The 14,975-nt window shown below is 44.1% G+C and overlaps 1 protein-coding gene across 7 annotated transcripts in view; it reads right to left on the reverse strand.

The window, feature by feature from the left end:
* The window catches only part of EVC (EvC ciliary complex subunit 1), a 122,280-nt gene that overhangs the window by 52,747 nt on the left and 54,558 nt on the right, over positions 1-14,975 (reverse strand). For all 7 annotated transcript variants that reach the window (XM_077300732.1, XM_077300731.1, XM_077300729.1 and 4 more), the window contains 3 exons: positions 4,110-4,208; positions 2,414-2,626; positions 312-421 (listed from right to left, as the gene is read on the reverse strand). In XM_077300732.1, coding sequence (XP_077156847.1) covers positions 312-421; positions 2,414-2,626; positions 4,110-4,208 — 422 coding nt within the window. The remainder of the gene's footprint in view (positions 1-311; positions 422-2,413; positions 2,627-4,109; positions 4,209-14,975) is intronic.

The following is a 14,975-nucleotide window of genomic DNA, read 5'->3' on the forward strand; positions in this document are numbered from 1 at the left end:
TCACCATCTTTGCTGCCCTCCCCTGGACACGTTCCCTTGGCTGTTCCTCGACTCTCTTGATCCAGGCTCTCTCCGAGACAATTTTGGGCATCTTGCACACTGCTGTCCTCAGCATCTCTTTGTTCTAGGGGCCTTCTGTAGCTGCAAGGCTGCACATTGTGTTTTGTGTATTTATAACTCTAATGGGAATACCTAGCTCTATTAATCTTCTGTACACCGATCCCTTATAAACCACTTCCATATCAAACAAGTTACACAGATGTGTTTATTTTCAAGTGCAGTTTAATTATCTGGCCTAGGTGAATACTTACACTTTCCTCAGTCCACCCAATCTGGTCATCACACACTGAATAAACTTCTCATTTGTCTCTGACAAAGACCTTTGCATCACAGTAGAGAAGGCATGATCTTCCATCCACAGCTGATTATGGAACCAGGAAAAACACTTTGGTAAAGCTAGTTCACAGCATTTTGGCAAAATCAAACATGATTCATTACAAAACCAACATACCCCAGTAAGCAACAGACACTCTACCCCACCCCCCCTCTCCTTAGCTGAACATCTCTTGATTTCAATAACTAAAATACCTGGGCTTCTGGCAGTAATTTTTTATTGTTCTAGCCATGATCCTTCAGATCTAGATCTTGTAAAACAACAAAGCATCAAATACAAATGTACATGTTAGAGAAGCTGCAATGGACTATAAATGGTTAATGATTTATCTCAGTCTGAAAACCTTGAATGACAAGGGATTCAAATGCAATACTACTTGAGATGAGAATGACAGTTAAGAATGATAGCTGAGAGTGAAGTGACAACAGTGAAGGAGAGTTAATCAGGGGGAAGGATCAAGGATGATCCTAAATTAGGGACTTGGGACTAGTAGCCCTTCCCTGGGGGAAAGACTCCTAGTAAATGGGTGTGTGAGCCTATCAAATGGTTAAGGAGGAAAACTGGATCATGTGTGAATATTCCTGCCTTCAAGAAATATATTTGAGATGAAGTTCATGTTTATTTAAGCAGTGACTACCAAAGGTCTCTCTTCACAGTTTTAAAAACCTGCCTGCATAGCAAAACAGCTACTTCACTGTGACAAACTATCAAGTGTTATATTTATGCCATGTTACCTCATTCCTGTTGCCTGTTCGCCTTCTAAGTTCTAAACCTGATACCTGCAAGACCATTTCCCCTAAAAAGTGAAATAAAGCAGTGTCCAGATCACGGGAAGTGATGGTACTGATTTACTCTGCTCTAGTTCGGCTTCACTTGGAGTCCTGTGTTCAGTTTTGGGCACCCCAGTTGAAGAGGGATGTAAGCAAACTGGAGTGTGTCCAGAGGAGGACAACAAAGATGGTGAGGGGTTTGGAGACCAAGTTGGATGAGGAAAGGTTGGTGGAGCTTGGTCCAATTTGGCAAGCTAATATCTGCTCAGTGCCCAACTGAGAAGGGGGTGGCAGCCTTAGCCGGGCCTTCAGGGCGTAGTGGTCTGGTTTAAATAAGTTTTATTTAAATAAATGAGTGTAATGTAGCCTCCCAGGTTTCCTGACTCTGGTTGGTCCCAGTGCCATAAAGGTAAAGGTAAAGGTATCCCCTGTGCAAGCACCGAGTCATGTCTGACCCTTGGGGTGACGCCCTCTAGCGTTTTCATGGCAGACTCAATACGGGGTGGTTTGCCAGTGCCTTCCCCAGTCATTACAGTTTACCCCCCAGCAACAAGCTGGGTACTCATTTTACCGACCTGGGAAGGATGGAAGGCTGAGTCAACCTTGAGCCGGCTGCTGGGATTGAACTCCCAGCCTCATGGGCAAAGCTTTCAGACAGCTGCCTTACCACTCTGCGCCACAAGAGGCTCTTAGGCCCCGTGCCATACGGATACTCAAAGCAATGGATGCAGAATGCCTCTTCTGTGCCCAACCCTGCCAAAATCAGGATTCTAAACCAGGAAGACTCCAAGTATTTCACAAGAAGAGTTATATGAACTGTTCTCACACCCAGCTGGCCAACAGAAAAAGGAGCCCTCTCAGGGACAAAGTATAGAAGACTTTTTTATAACATCAGGTCTGGGCTCCTGGATCTGACTTGCTATCCCTGCCAGTGACATAGTAACTGTGGGGAAATTGGTTGAACAGCCTGCAGGGGCCTGGTCCAGCTCTCGACTGTGGTGTGTGTGTGGGGGGGGGAGGGGTGCCTCCGTCCCCTCTGATGGCATTTCCTCAAGCCTCCAAACCCCAGCGGGGAGTTATCTGCCCCACTTTGTTGCTGCACATGCAGTATTCCAACCTGATTGGTCAGAAAATGTGCCCTGTAGTTTGGCCCTCAGACTGCTAGGAACATGCACAGGGCCTTTTCCCCTCAGCAGAGTGGAGAGTAGTAAACATGGAATGAAAAATAAGGATGGGTCTCATGCTGTACCTTCTGTTCTTGTTGCATTTGTTCTTGGAAGAAAATCCAAAGCTTTTGCCTCTGGCTCTCTGATTTCTCTAACTGCAGGGCCAAGTCCTCCTGCTGTTCCTCTTTCAGAAGTTTGCATTCTTTTAGTGTCAGACTCGTTAGCGTGGGCATCGTCTGAAGAAACAGCTGAACCGTCAAATCCTCCAAGCTAGAAGAGTACCGAGAATACAGGGTCTGCAATGAAGACAAACTGTGATTTTAGAGGCTGGCACTCCGTCAGGCAGCCTTTCAGCTTCCAGGTCTCCCTTTACCTCTCTGCTTTTCAGCTGTGGAAACTAGGCATGTGCCGTCGGGCTAGCTGACCCAAAAAATCCCTTATTTTTAATTTGGAGCCAGCTACTGTCCTGGCTTCCATGTAAGATTCTCAGGGGTGACATTGCTTTGGTCTCTTCTCTGTTTGGTTTGCACTGCACTGCTGCCTCATGGGCACTGGGTGTTGCATCTGGGCAGGATGGCACTGGTTCTGTTGTCCTTGCAAAAACCTCTCTCCCTTGCTGGAATTGTGATTCTGTGCTGGCATTTGCTACAATGGGGCACTGGGTTCTGCCGCTGGGCACTAGTACATTCCATGGGTTCTGCTGTGATCAGAAAAAAGTACACATTACAAAAGCCCCCAGGCAATTCGTGCACAGAAAAAAAAAACATTATCATGAATGCACACACAAAAAATGTCTACATGGAAAACAGCTCATATAGAAAAATGCCCATGGAAACCAATATAACAATTTGATGGGGTGGTTCAGAACAGCGACCTCTAAGCTGGAGGGCCGATTTGATGCCCTGCTTCCCCACATGCAGCCAGCTGGGTGACCTTGTGCCAGTCACTGTCCTCTTAGAGCTGTTCTTGCAGAGCAGGAATATCAGGGCTCTCTCAGCCCCACTGACCTTACAGGGCATCTGTTGCCAAGGAGAGGAAGGGAAGGTGATTGAGACTCCTTCAGGTAGTGAAAAGTGGGGTATAAAAAACTCTTCTTCTTCTTCATACCAAACCTGAAAAATATCTTCTTTTTACTTGCACATGCCTAGTTGAAGCCACTAATAGGGAATATGCTGCATATCTACTGTTTCAGCCACTAGCTGTGAGTCTCCTGCTGGGAGCTCAACTCTCCAGCATGACTGATTTGGATCAGGGCCTGAGCAAGTGAGAAGGAGGAGGAGGAGGTGGAGGAGGAGGAGGAGAGGCTTCTGCCTCCCCTTGAGCAGCTCTAGGAGTGGTGCCATTGTCATGCTGGGGACCGACCGTGTGCTCTCCAGCTGCCTATGCCGAGGCCAGTGACATACTCAGCTTCTCCAGGAAAACAGGCGAGAGTGAGAAGTCTTTTCTCTTCCCCCAGGATGCCATGGTCCTCTCTAACTTGTGGCCCCACACATTTGAGAACCTTTGAGTCCCTAGTGGGGAAATTGCAGCTGACATCTGACTAAAGGTCCCTCGTGAACACAGCATGCCGTTGGGCCCTCTGGTGACACACTCCTGGGTGAGAGGCCCCCCACCCCCAAGAAGGGTGGCTTCAAAAGAATCCTCCCCCCCCCCCCATAATCCTAACTCATGTCCTCCCTCTTACCAATGAGCATCTTTCACTCCAGGGAAAACCTGAAGACCCCCTCAGAAACCCAGACAGACAGAGCCACTGACAGTGAAAAGAGAGGCCAACGGCACCTGACAAAGATCTACGACAGCCTTGCTGGCTTCACAGTCACTCTCTTCTTCCAGCTTCCATTGCGTTTTTCTTTGCTGTTCAGCCAATTCTCGGAAAACCTAAAGTCGAGAGAAGAGAAGCCTGAGTGAGCCCCTGTTCAGAACAGAAGGCTCCTCTCCCTGTTACTTCTACAGGACGGGGGTGGGACAGGGGCATTGGGTATCGATAGACTCTGCCGCAACAGCTACCATTTTAACAGGTATCTACTGACATTCTCAGCAGAAAGGTCAGAGCTGGCAAATGATGCCGTCTGCATCCAAGATGGCAAAAAATAAAAAAGAAGAAAAAAAAAGATTTTCCATCTCACACCAGCCTGGAGAGCTGTGTTGCTTTCTTGGGAAGAGTCTGTGGCTCAGTGGTGGAGCAGCTGCCTAGCTCGCAGAAAGTCCCTGGTTCAATCTCAGACAACTGAGAGAACGTGGAGAGAGCTACTAGGGAGAGTTGCTGCTGACCAGGTGAGGCTATTGTGCTGCCTTGGTGAGGTGATTGCTGGGTAATTGTTGGGAGGATTAAAAAGGGAACCTGTGGCTCTTAGTTCTTAGCCTGGGGTTCTTGGCCGAGCAATTAGAATCAGTAGATTATATTTCCCTAGTACTTGCACTGCCTAGACATTACAATGGACCTCCAGAACACTCATCCCATCATCTGCAGTGAGTGTGACATGATTGCCTTCCTCCCAGAAGACAAGATGGACTACAGCTGCCCCAAGTGTAAACTGGTAAGACTTTTGGAGGAAAGATTAGGGGATTAGAAAACAGAATTATTACTCTGACCCAAAGTAAGAAAGGGGAGGAGTTCATAGAGCAGAGCCCTGCAACTCAAAATAAAGAGAATACAACCAGTCCTGAAGAGGATAAGGAGATTGACCACACTAGGAAGCCTCTGCAGACAGTTCGGAAAAAGACTCAACGGCGAAGAGCGAGACAGTTCTTGGGGCCTTTGGAGCTCCAGAACAGATTTCAGGCCCTTGCAGAGGAGGTTCAAGGGTCAGCAAGGGAAGAGGTCACAAAACAAAGTCCAAGACAAAGGGAAGAGGCCACGGGGACAGAAGGAAATGGAATTGAGAAGAAGAAAAAAAGGAGAGTACTGGTAATTGGAGACTCCCTGCTAAGAGGAATGGATCGCCATGTGGTTGGGCCCAACCCCCTAACCCGAGAGGCGTGTTGCTTGCCAGGGGCCAAAATTAAAGCTGTTTCAGAATGGCTGCCCAAACTCCTCAAATCTACGGATCGCTACCCATTTGTGATGGTCCATGTGGGAACGAATGACATGTCCCTGAATACCATCGCTCCTATTAAAAAAGACTATCAAGAACTGGGGAGGAAGCTCAAGCAAATGGGGGCACAAGTGGTATTCTCTTCAATCTTGCCTGTCAAGGGAAGAGGAATGCGTCGGGAGAGCAAGATAATGGAGGTAAATCACTGGCTGCGTACTTGGTGCCGGCAGGAGGGATTTGGTTTCTGGGGCCATGGGATAGGCTTTCTTGAGGAAGTCCTACTAGCACCTGATGGATTGCACTTATCGAAACTGGGGAAGAATGTGTTTGGCAGGAACCTGGGGAGATTCATCAGGAGAGCTTTAAACTAAAGCCACAATGGGAAGGAGACGATCAACATAGGGAGTGTATGGAAGGAAAACGATCGGGGGCAGCCCAAACGGCAAGGCCAGCTCATAGGGAATCAAAAGTAAAAGGATTCAGATGTCTTTATACTAATGGCCGAAGCATGGGCAATAAAAAGGAAGAGCTGGAACTTCTCATGCTGATGGAAAGGTATGATCTAGTAGGCATCACAGAAACTTGGTGGAATGATTCTCATGACTGGAATGTAATGGTGGATGGATATGAACTGTTCAGAAAAAAACAGAATAGATCGAAGAGGTGGAGGAGTGGCACTGTATGTGAGGAAAGGGCTTACCTGTCAGGAAATTCTAGTGAAGGAGAGCATATCTACAGTGGAAAGCATCTGGGTGAAAATAAGTGAGGGGAAAACAAACAGTGTGGTGGTTGGTGTCTGCTACCGACCGCCTGACCAACGAGAGGATGTGGATGCTGCACTTTGTGAGCAGCTTGAGAAAATATCCAAGTGGCAGGACCTTGTCATCATGGGTGACTTCAATTTCCCAGATGTGTGCTGGGAAACAAACTCTGCGAAGCGTCCTCAGTCATGCAACTTTCTTTTTTTTTTAAATAATTTTATTATTTATTATTATATGAAGCATTTACAGAAAAGTAAGAGAAAACAAAAAGCGACCACCTGATATGGTTTGCCATTCTCTTTTAACATACATATTCAGTTCCCATCACATATTATTCCTAATCTAGAAGTTTTTACCATTTTTCTTAGTAAAATGATTGTTAATACATATGAGAATATGATCTGTTATAAGAATATTTTCTATTATTATCTTAAGTGATATAAGGTCAGTCCTCTTCATAAATTGGCCCTGACCTAAGAGTTACTGCTGCCGTCTTGTTAATATATATGAAGTATAGTTTGTCAGCCTCTTTTAGCATACATATTGGCATACATAGGTCTGCCTAGCAGCTCCCAGAGAAGCTCCTGTTTTATTTTTGGTTTTACCTTCCTCTGGCCTAATTTTTATGGTTCAAAATGATATCCAGAGGAAAGAAAAGAATAAGGACCAGTCCTGCCAATGAAACCGGGATTTCTAAATCTTGTAAAGCGGAGAAACAGATGAGGATTGATGCCTTTGTCGCTGCTACAGAACTGACGCAAGATGTGAGTAAAAGAGTTATGGCCTCTGAACTCTCTCCCCCAACTAATAAGAAATTGCAGAAAACAGCCATAAGACAGGACTCCCCCTCAACTCACCAAAGCCTTCGGATGAGACAGCCTGCGGGGGAGGAGAGAAGGGGAGATAACCTCCAAGAACAGGCTGCCAGCTCTCCTCGGCTTCTTACTCAGCCTCTTCATGAGGTCTGCCTTCTGTCTGCAGAGACTCTGGTTGTCATATTGAAACGCATAAACGAACTTGCAGAGCAAATGGATAACCTCCAACAAGATTTGAAAATCCGACTCTCCCATACGCAGCAGGTGGTTAAAGGGACAGTGAAAGTTAACCACGCTGACACGCAGGCAGTTTTCCCTCCACTAACAGGACAACCAGAAGTAACAAATTCCTGTCGCATTTTACAGAAAAAACAACTGCTTCTTAAAATCTATGAGAATACCTACAGATGGAATAATCGTAGGGCTATCGTGACCTCGCTGTCCCAACTTTTAAATTGTCATATGAGGGCAGTCGATTTGGAAGACTTTTATTATTTGCCAGGCTCAGGAGGAATTAAACGTGTATTTCTGTCTTTTACTCAGCCAGTCCTCCCAATCAGAATCACAAGAATGAGTAAACGACTCTGGCAGATATATCGAATTCAAGCTGTCAGAGTTTTTAAAGAACAGACTATTCATGATCTTATTACTGGGAAAGAGTTAAGCAAACAATGCCTTGCAGACAAGAGCTGCAATAATTTAACCCTTGATTGCACTAAGCCTACTAGCTGCCCTGCGAACGAAGACATGAAACACTACTCTAAGGAGAACGTGGATATCAAAATAATGGAGTACTCCAACTTGAAGGAAAAACTAGAAGATTTTAAAACCAGACTTCTGGTAGACACCCCAACTTCAGAAGAAGTTGCCAAAATTCAACCTTATTTAAGTCCTAACTTATCAGCCCCCCAGTCAATTACAGCACAAAGAGTGGCACAGCACCTTGAACTCCATAATACAGACAGCGAAAGTGACTCTGAAGCCGACCTTGAGTGTGCATTAACATCAGACAAAGAGCAAGTGAAAATCCCAAAACCCAATTCTCAAATGAATTTGGCAACCAAACAAAACACACCCCTTTCAGCTGCTACCAACCCTCAAGACCCTCTATTGACTCTGAGTGAGATTCATCAGCTAGAAAATAAATTACTACCACACACTCCTTCTCCCAACAAGAGAATGAATACCACCCCAGCTGAAGAGATGGGCTCTCTGCTTGCCAATGACCCACATTTTGCAGATTATGCTGCCTTGCTTGCTCAAGTTAATCTGCTAGAACCACAAGAGACTCAGTCTAAATCACCAGACATACACGAGAAGGAAGAACTATCAAAAATACCCTCCCAGTCTCCAAATTTTAACACAGCCCAATGACAATCAATAGACCAGCATAGGATTACTTTTCTAACTTGGAACATTGCAGGGTGGAAAGTAGCTATTAGGGATCCATGTTTTAATAACTTTCTTTCAAACTATGATGTCATATTGATGCAGGAAACATGGACTGTAGAAGACCTGATTATAAATGGATTTCAGTCACTCTCTGTTGCAGCAGAACCAGGGAAAAAATATGGAAGAGCAAAAGGAGGCCTGGGAATTTTAACATCCACCAAGCTTAATATTGAACTGAAGGCTCTTCCCTCCTTTAAGAATAATGCTATGGCAATGAAAATTAAATTTAAAAACCACAGTCTCCTGATAATAAATGTATATCTGACCCCCTTGAAACAGAAACTCTTGATTAGAGCTATGTGGGCAGAATTAGAAATGTACATTGCTGATCTTATCCTATGAAACTCAGATGCATCTATAATCTTGGGAGGGGATTTTAATGCCAGACTGGGCCCAGATGACTATACTCTTTATAAACAAAATAAATGTTTACCTCCTTCACATGATGACACCGGAACTCTTCTCATACGATGCTCCAATGATAAGACTCCAAACTTTTCAGGTTTCTGTTTAGCCCAAATGGCCTATAGACTAAATCTCCATATACTAAATGGTGCCATAGTGGGAGACCATCCTGCTGAATTTACGTATTTATCCGGGGCTAGAATGAGCACTATAGACTACATGATTGTATCTAGGGATCTTCTTCCATATGTTAAGAACTTAAAAGTTATTCCTAAATTTGTCAGTGACCATTTTCCAGTCATGCTTAATATAAATGTTCTTACTCAAAGGCTTCACATTAAGGACTGTTATCAGCCGACCTTAATGCCAACAGGTAGATCCTACTGTCGTGCTAAGTGGACTCCTCAACTAAATCAATCAACAACTGACTTACTGGACACAGATCGTCTACAATGCCTTCGAACTACTCTAATAACAGCTAAAACTCCAGCTGCTTTCCTGGAAAATTATAGTGCTCTTACCCAAGAAATATACCAGCATTTATCCTACAAAGACAGTATATTTGTAAGACAGAAGCATTATTATTCGAGATCATGGTTTGATAAGGACTGTGTCACTGCTAAGAAAGCTCTTGGTTCTACTTACCAGGCATTCATATCTAATACTACTTCAACAACTGCAATGGATCTTCTCCATCAAAAAAGACTGTATAAGCAATTGTTAGCTTATAAGAAAAAGGAAGCCATGAAAAATAACTGGTCACGTCTTATTCAAGCTGTTAAATCCAAAGATTCAGCCTCATTTTGGCGTTTGACATCATGCTCCCAAAGAAAGGGATCATCTATAATGGAGTGTCACATCTCCCCTGAAGCCTGGGAGACTCATTTTCAGGAACTCTATATGGATTCTCCAGGTGATAGAGGATGCCCTAATCAATCTATAGAAAATCTACCAGCATGGGCACCAGTGACTGAGGCAGAGATAAAGAGCCTAATAGCACAGCTAAGATCAGGGAAAGCTCCAGGGGAAGACCTAATTCCTGCAGAGGCTATAAAAAACAACCTGGACTTTTGGGTTCCTATTTTGGCCTCGCTTTTTACTTGCATTGATACCTACGGACTTATTCCTAAAGACTGGGGACTTGCAATTATTGTCCCAATATATAAAAAAGGGAAGAAAAATGATCCTGCAAATTACAGACCCATTAGCCTTCTCAATATTATCAGCAAATTATATGCAAGACATTTGCAATCCAAACTTCGAGACTGGCTAGAACAGGAAAACATCCTTGCAGAGGAGCAAGCGGGTTTCAGAGAGGGCAGATCTACTATCGACCAATGCCTGGTATTGCACCATCTTATCGAAAAACATCTCTCCTGCAATATTTCTCCCCTTTATGCTGCTTTTATAGACTTTAAAGCTGCTTTTGACTCCATCTCACGAACCAAACTTTGGGGGAAAATGGAGAACTCCTCACTTGATCGCCGTCTCCTTTACCTAATACGCACACTGCATAAGGAAACCTCCCTTAAAGTACGATGCAACCCCGAAGGTCATCTCTCCAGAGATATTAAAACCCAAAAAGGTGTTAAACAAGGATGCATCTTGGCCCCACTTCTTTTTAACTTCTATATTAATGATATGGTGAGCCACCTCTGTAACATTAATTTCCATCCCCCAAAAATTGCTGGAAGACATCTTTCAACCCTGCTCTATGCAGACGATGCAGTAATTTTATCCCAAACAGCTGTTGGACTCAAAAGAGCCCTGAAAGCCTTAATATTATACTGTAAAATGGACCATTTAGAACTAAATTACCAGAAAACCAAAATTATGTCATTTGCAAAAAAACCTAAGAGACATTCCTGGATCATTGATGGGAACAGAATTGAACAGGTCTGTCATTTCAAATACTTAGGGGTGGTCTTTCAGACCTCTGGTAGCTGGAAAGCCCATGGGGACTATGTGGCCAACAACCCACAGAAAAGTGCAAATGCCATTCTTAAGTTTTTTCGATCAAAAGGTGGACAATATATACCTGCAGCACTCAAATTATTTGAAGCCAAGGCAGTGTCACAACTATTATATGGCACACAGTTGGGCCCCCCCTCAAACTTGGCCCCTTTAGAGAGGGTTCAATCTAAATTTTTAAGATCTGCTCTTCAAGTGCCAAAGTGTGTCTCCAATGTTACTCTGAGACTTGAGACAGGTTTCATGAAGATGGAGGCTAGAGTATGGCTGACTGCTTTAAATTATTGGCTTAGACTGTCCTTTTTCCCTCGTGGCCTTGCCCCACTAACAACTGAGGATGGCTATCAATCATCTTGGCAACGAAACATCAGAACTAAAATCACACTCTTGGGGCTCTCTCCTGAGCTCCTACTGAGTATGGGATATGATCAGGCCAAAGAAGTTGTTAAGCAGAGATTGACCGACATTGAACGCCAACAGGACCTAGCGAATAACCCATCTTTCATTATTAGTGAACCCAATAGATATTCATCTTACCCTATGACATATCTGGCCAAGCTTGAAGTACCTAGTCATAGTAGGGCCTTCACTTTGGCACGCTGCGATGCCTACCCTTCAGCGGTATTAGAAGGAAAATATAAGAAAATACCCTATACTGAAAGGAAATGCACCTGTGGCTCTGGGCATGTAGAAACCATGGAACATGTTCTCTTTCAATGTCGATTCTATAATGAGATTCGAACTAGTCTAATTCTTCCATTGCTAGGCAGATTCCCAGGGCGCTCAGGAGAATTTTACATTTCTCTGCTGCTTGCAGATATAGAAAACAACACAACTTATAGAGTTGCTAAGTTCTGCGCAGCAGCGATCAAAATTCGTAATAGAATGGTCTGTTTTAAATGAATCTGGACAGCTGTGTCTATCTACCTTTTGTATTTTCTACCTTTTGTATTCTCTATATTTTAAGATGTTTTAATTTCTGGTTTTAATGGATGTTTCTTATGCTGGTCTATGACCGTAATAAAATTGTATTGTATTGGCATACATATTCAGTTCCCATCACATATTGATCCTGATCTAGAAGTTATTACCACCTTTCTTAGCAGAATAGTTGTTGATACATATGAGAGTATAATTATTATAAGAATATATTCTATTATTGTCTTAGATGATATAAAGTCAGTTCCCATCATATATTGGTCCTGTCCTAAAAGTTACTGCTGCTGTCTTCCCCACAGGAAACCAGGAGAATATTCCACTGTTCAACTCATCCTTCAGGTGGTCGCAGAAAATGAAATTGTGTTTTTTTTCCATAGTAGAGTATTTCTGATTGTTCTTCTGTCAGGGCCAAAGAAGTCTCTTACTTGATTCTTGCTTGCAGTCACCTTTAAGTAGGCTCTGTATACTTTATCAATCTTGATCTCTTCCTCTGGTCGCACAGTGATATCTCCTGATAGCTTCCTGCGTGCTGTCGCCTTTGAATAGACTCTTTTTATTTTGCTGATCCAAATCACTTCCTGCTCTGAATAGACTTCCAGGTTTTCGGTGCTTTCCTTCCTTAAATCTGTTTTCCCACATTCTTCCAAGGTGCTTTGAATTTTTACGTCTCTAGCTCTCTCCCCCTCCTGTTGATTAACTTCCAAACATTGAATTCTCATTTGAAATATTGTTGGCTGAGCTATGTCCTCATCAGCTGCTCTCTCCAGACCGTCGGCTCCGTCCAAAAGCTCCCCCTTAGTCCCACGGATTTCCTTTTCCACCTTATTGACTGCTTTCAGTATCTTTGAGTTTCCTTCGCATAACAAATGGAAAAGTTGTGCCTTAGTTAATTTTTCCATAGTTCTAGGCAGTCACAAACTATAAACAGAAAGTCTCGTGAGGTCTCGCGGGAGCACGTGCGTTCCCAAATTATCATTTTGTCGATATCCGTATTAAGTCAGCTTCCCCCACTGAACTCTCTCCAACAAAACTTTAAAGTCTCTCTTCTCTTGAGCACTCTCTTTGTTTGGTTAGTGGGTATAATTAGCTGGGAGCCTCTCACTCGACGAAAGAAGGAATTCACTTGTAAATTGCTTGAGGGGGGGGGAAGAGCTTGTGGGGAAAAAAAAGGAAAAGCCAGAAAATTTTCAATCCTTACTGTTGTAAACTTCAGCTCCAGTCAGTCTGGTAAAAGATGATCTGGGAGGAATGTAGGGTCAGCTGGTCGTTTCAGGCTTAGAAAGTTATTTACGACAAGGGCGCCATCGTGACCTTGAGCACACGCTGCTGTTGATCCGGAGAGCTCGGTCTCCCTACCTCCCCACGGATCTGTAGGACCCTCAGGATGCTGTTCCCGGTTCCTGGGGCGACCGGCGAGCAGATTTGCGTATCTGCTCAGGTCAGCCAGGTGCGGTTGCTCCTGACCCTCAGCATGGCTTAAGAGCCGGACAGAAGCTCAGCTGTTACGGCGCCATCTTCAGTCGACTCTCAGTCATGCAACTTTCTGACCTGCCTGGCTGACAATTTCATTTATCAAATGGTAGATGAACCCACAAGAGGTTCAACCATACTGGACTTAATACTGACCAACAGGCAACAGTTGGTGGATGAGGTGAAGGAGGTGGGGACCCTAGGGCCAAGTGACCATGTCCTCATAGAATTCCTTTAGAGATGGGGAGCCAAGAAAGCTTGTAGCCATACGCGGATGTTGGATTTTCGTAGGGCAAACTTTAATAAACTCAGAGACATGATGAGTGTCATACCATGGACGAGAATGCTGGAAGGGAAGGGAGCATGTGAAGGGTGGGCGCTACTCAAACAAGAGCTATTGCATGCTCAATCAATGACTATCCCAGAAAGACAAAAACACTGCAGGAGCTCTAAGAAGCCGATTTGGATGAACAGAGAACTTCAAGAGGAACTAAGAAAGAAAAGGAAAATGGAGGGAAATGGAGGGAAGGACAGAGCTCTAAAGAAGAGTACCTACAGGTTACTAGGCACTGTAGATCAATCATCAGAAAGGCCAAAGCTGAGAGTGAGCTAAGATTGGCCAGGGAAGCCCATTGTAACAAGAAAAGATTTTTCAGTTATGTGAGGAGCAAACGTAAAGTAAAGGAGGCAATAGGCCCACTGTTGGGTGCGGATGGACAAACTCTAACGGAAGATACAGAGAAAGCAGAAAGGCTTAGTGCCTATTTAACATCTGTTTTTTTCCCACAGGTCAAAGTGCTTAGGCACATCTAGAGATGGCCGTAGCCAAAGGATAGTGTCTGGGTGGCAGGTTAACATGGATAGAGAGGTTATCGAGAGGCATTTAGCTGCACTGGATGAGTTCAAATCCCCTGGTCCGGATGAAATGCACCCAAGAGTTCTCAAAGAACTTTCCAGAGAACTTGCACAGCCCTTGTCCATCATCTTCGGAACCTCTTTAAGGACTGGAGATGTCCCGGAGGACTGGAAGAGAGCAAACGTTATTCTGATCTTCAAAAAAGGGAGGAAGGATGACCCAGGAAACTACAGACCAGTGAGTCTGACCTCTGTTGTGGGGAAGATAATGGAGCGTATATTAAAAGGAGCGATCTGCAAACATCTGGAGGACAATTTGTTGATCCAAGGACGTCAGCTTGGATTTGTCTCCAACAGATCCTGCCAGACCAACCTTGTTTCCTTTTTTGACCAAGTAACAGGTTTGCTGGATCGGGGAAATTCGGTTGATGTCATTTACTTGGATTTTAGTAAAGCTTTTGACAAGGTTCCCCATGATGTTCATTTACTTGGATTTTAGTAAAGCTTTTGACAAGGTTCCCCATGATGTTCTGATGAATAAGTTGAAGGACTGCAATCTGGATTTTCAGATAGTTAAGTGGATAGGGAATTGGTTAGATAACCGCACTCAAAAAGTTGTTGTCAATGGTGTTTCATCAGACTGGAGAGAGGTGAGTAGCGGGGTACCTCAGGGCTCGGGGCTCGGCTCGGTACTTTTTAACATATTTATTAATGACCTCGATGAGGGGGTGGAGGGACTACTCATCAAGTTTGCAGATGACACCAAATTGGGAGGACTGGAAAATACTCCTGAAGATAGAGACAGAGTTCAATGAGATCTAAACACAATGGAACAATGGGCAAATGTTCTCATTTGCCCATTGTTCCATTGTGTTCAGATCTCATTGAACTTTAATAAAGATAAGTGTAAAGTTCTGCATCTGGGTCAGAAAAATGAATAGC

Source organism: Paroedura picta, chromosome 10, assembly GCF_049243985.1.
Source record: "Paroedura picta isolate Pp20150507F chromosome 10, Ppicta_v3.0, whole genome shotgun sequence".
In the NCBI taxonomy this organism is placed as follows: Eukaryota; Metazoa; Chordata; class Lepidosauria; order Squamata; family Gekkonidae; genus Paroedura; species Paroedura picta.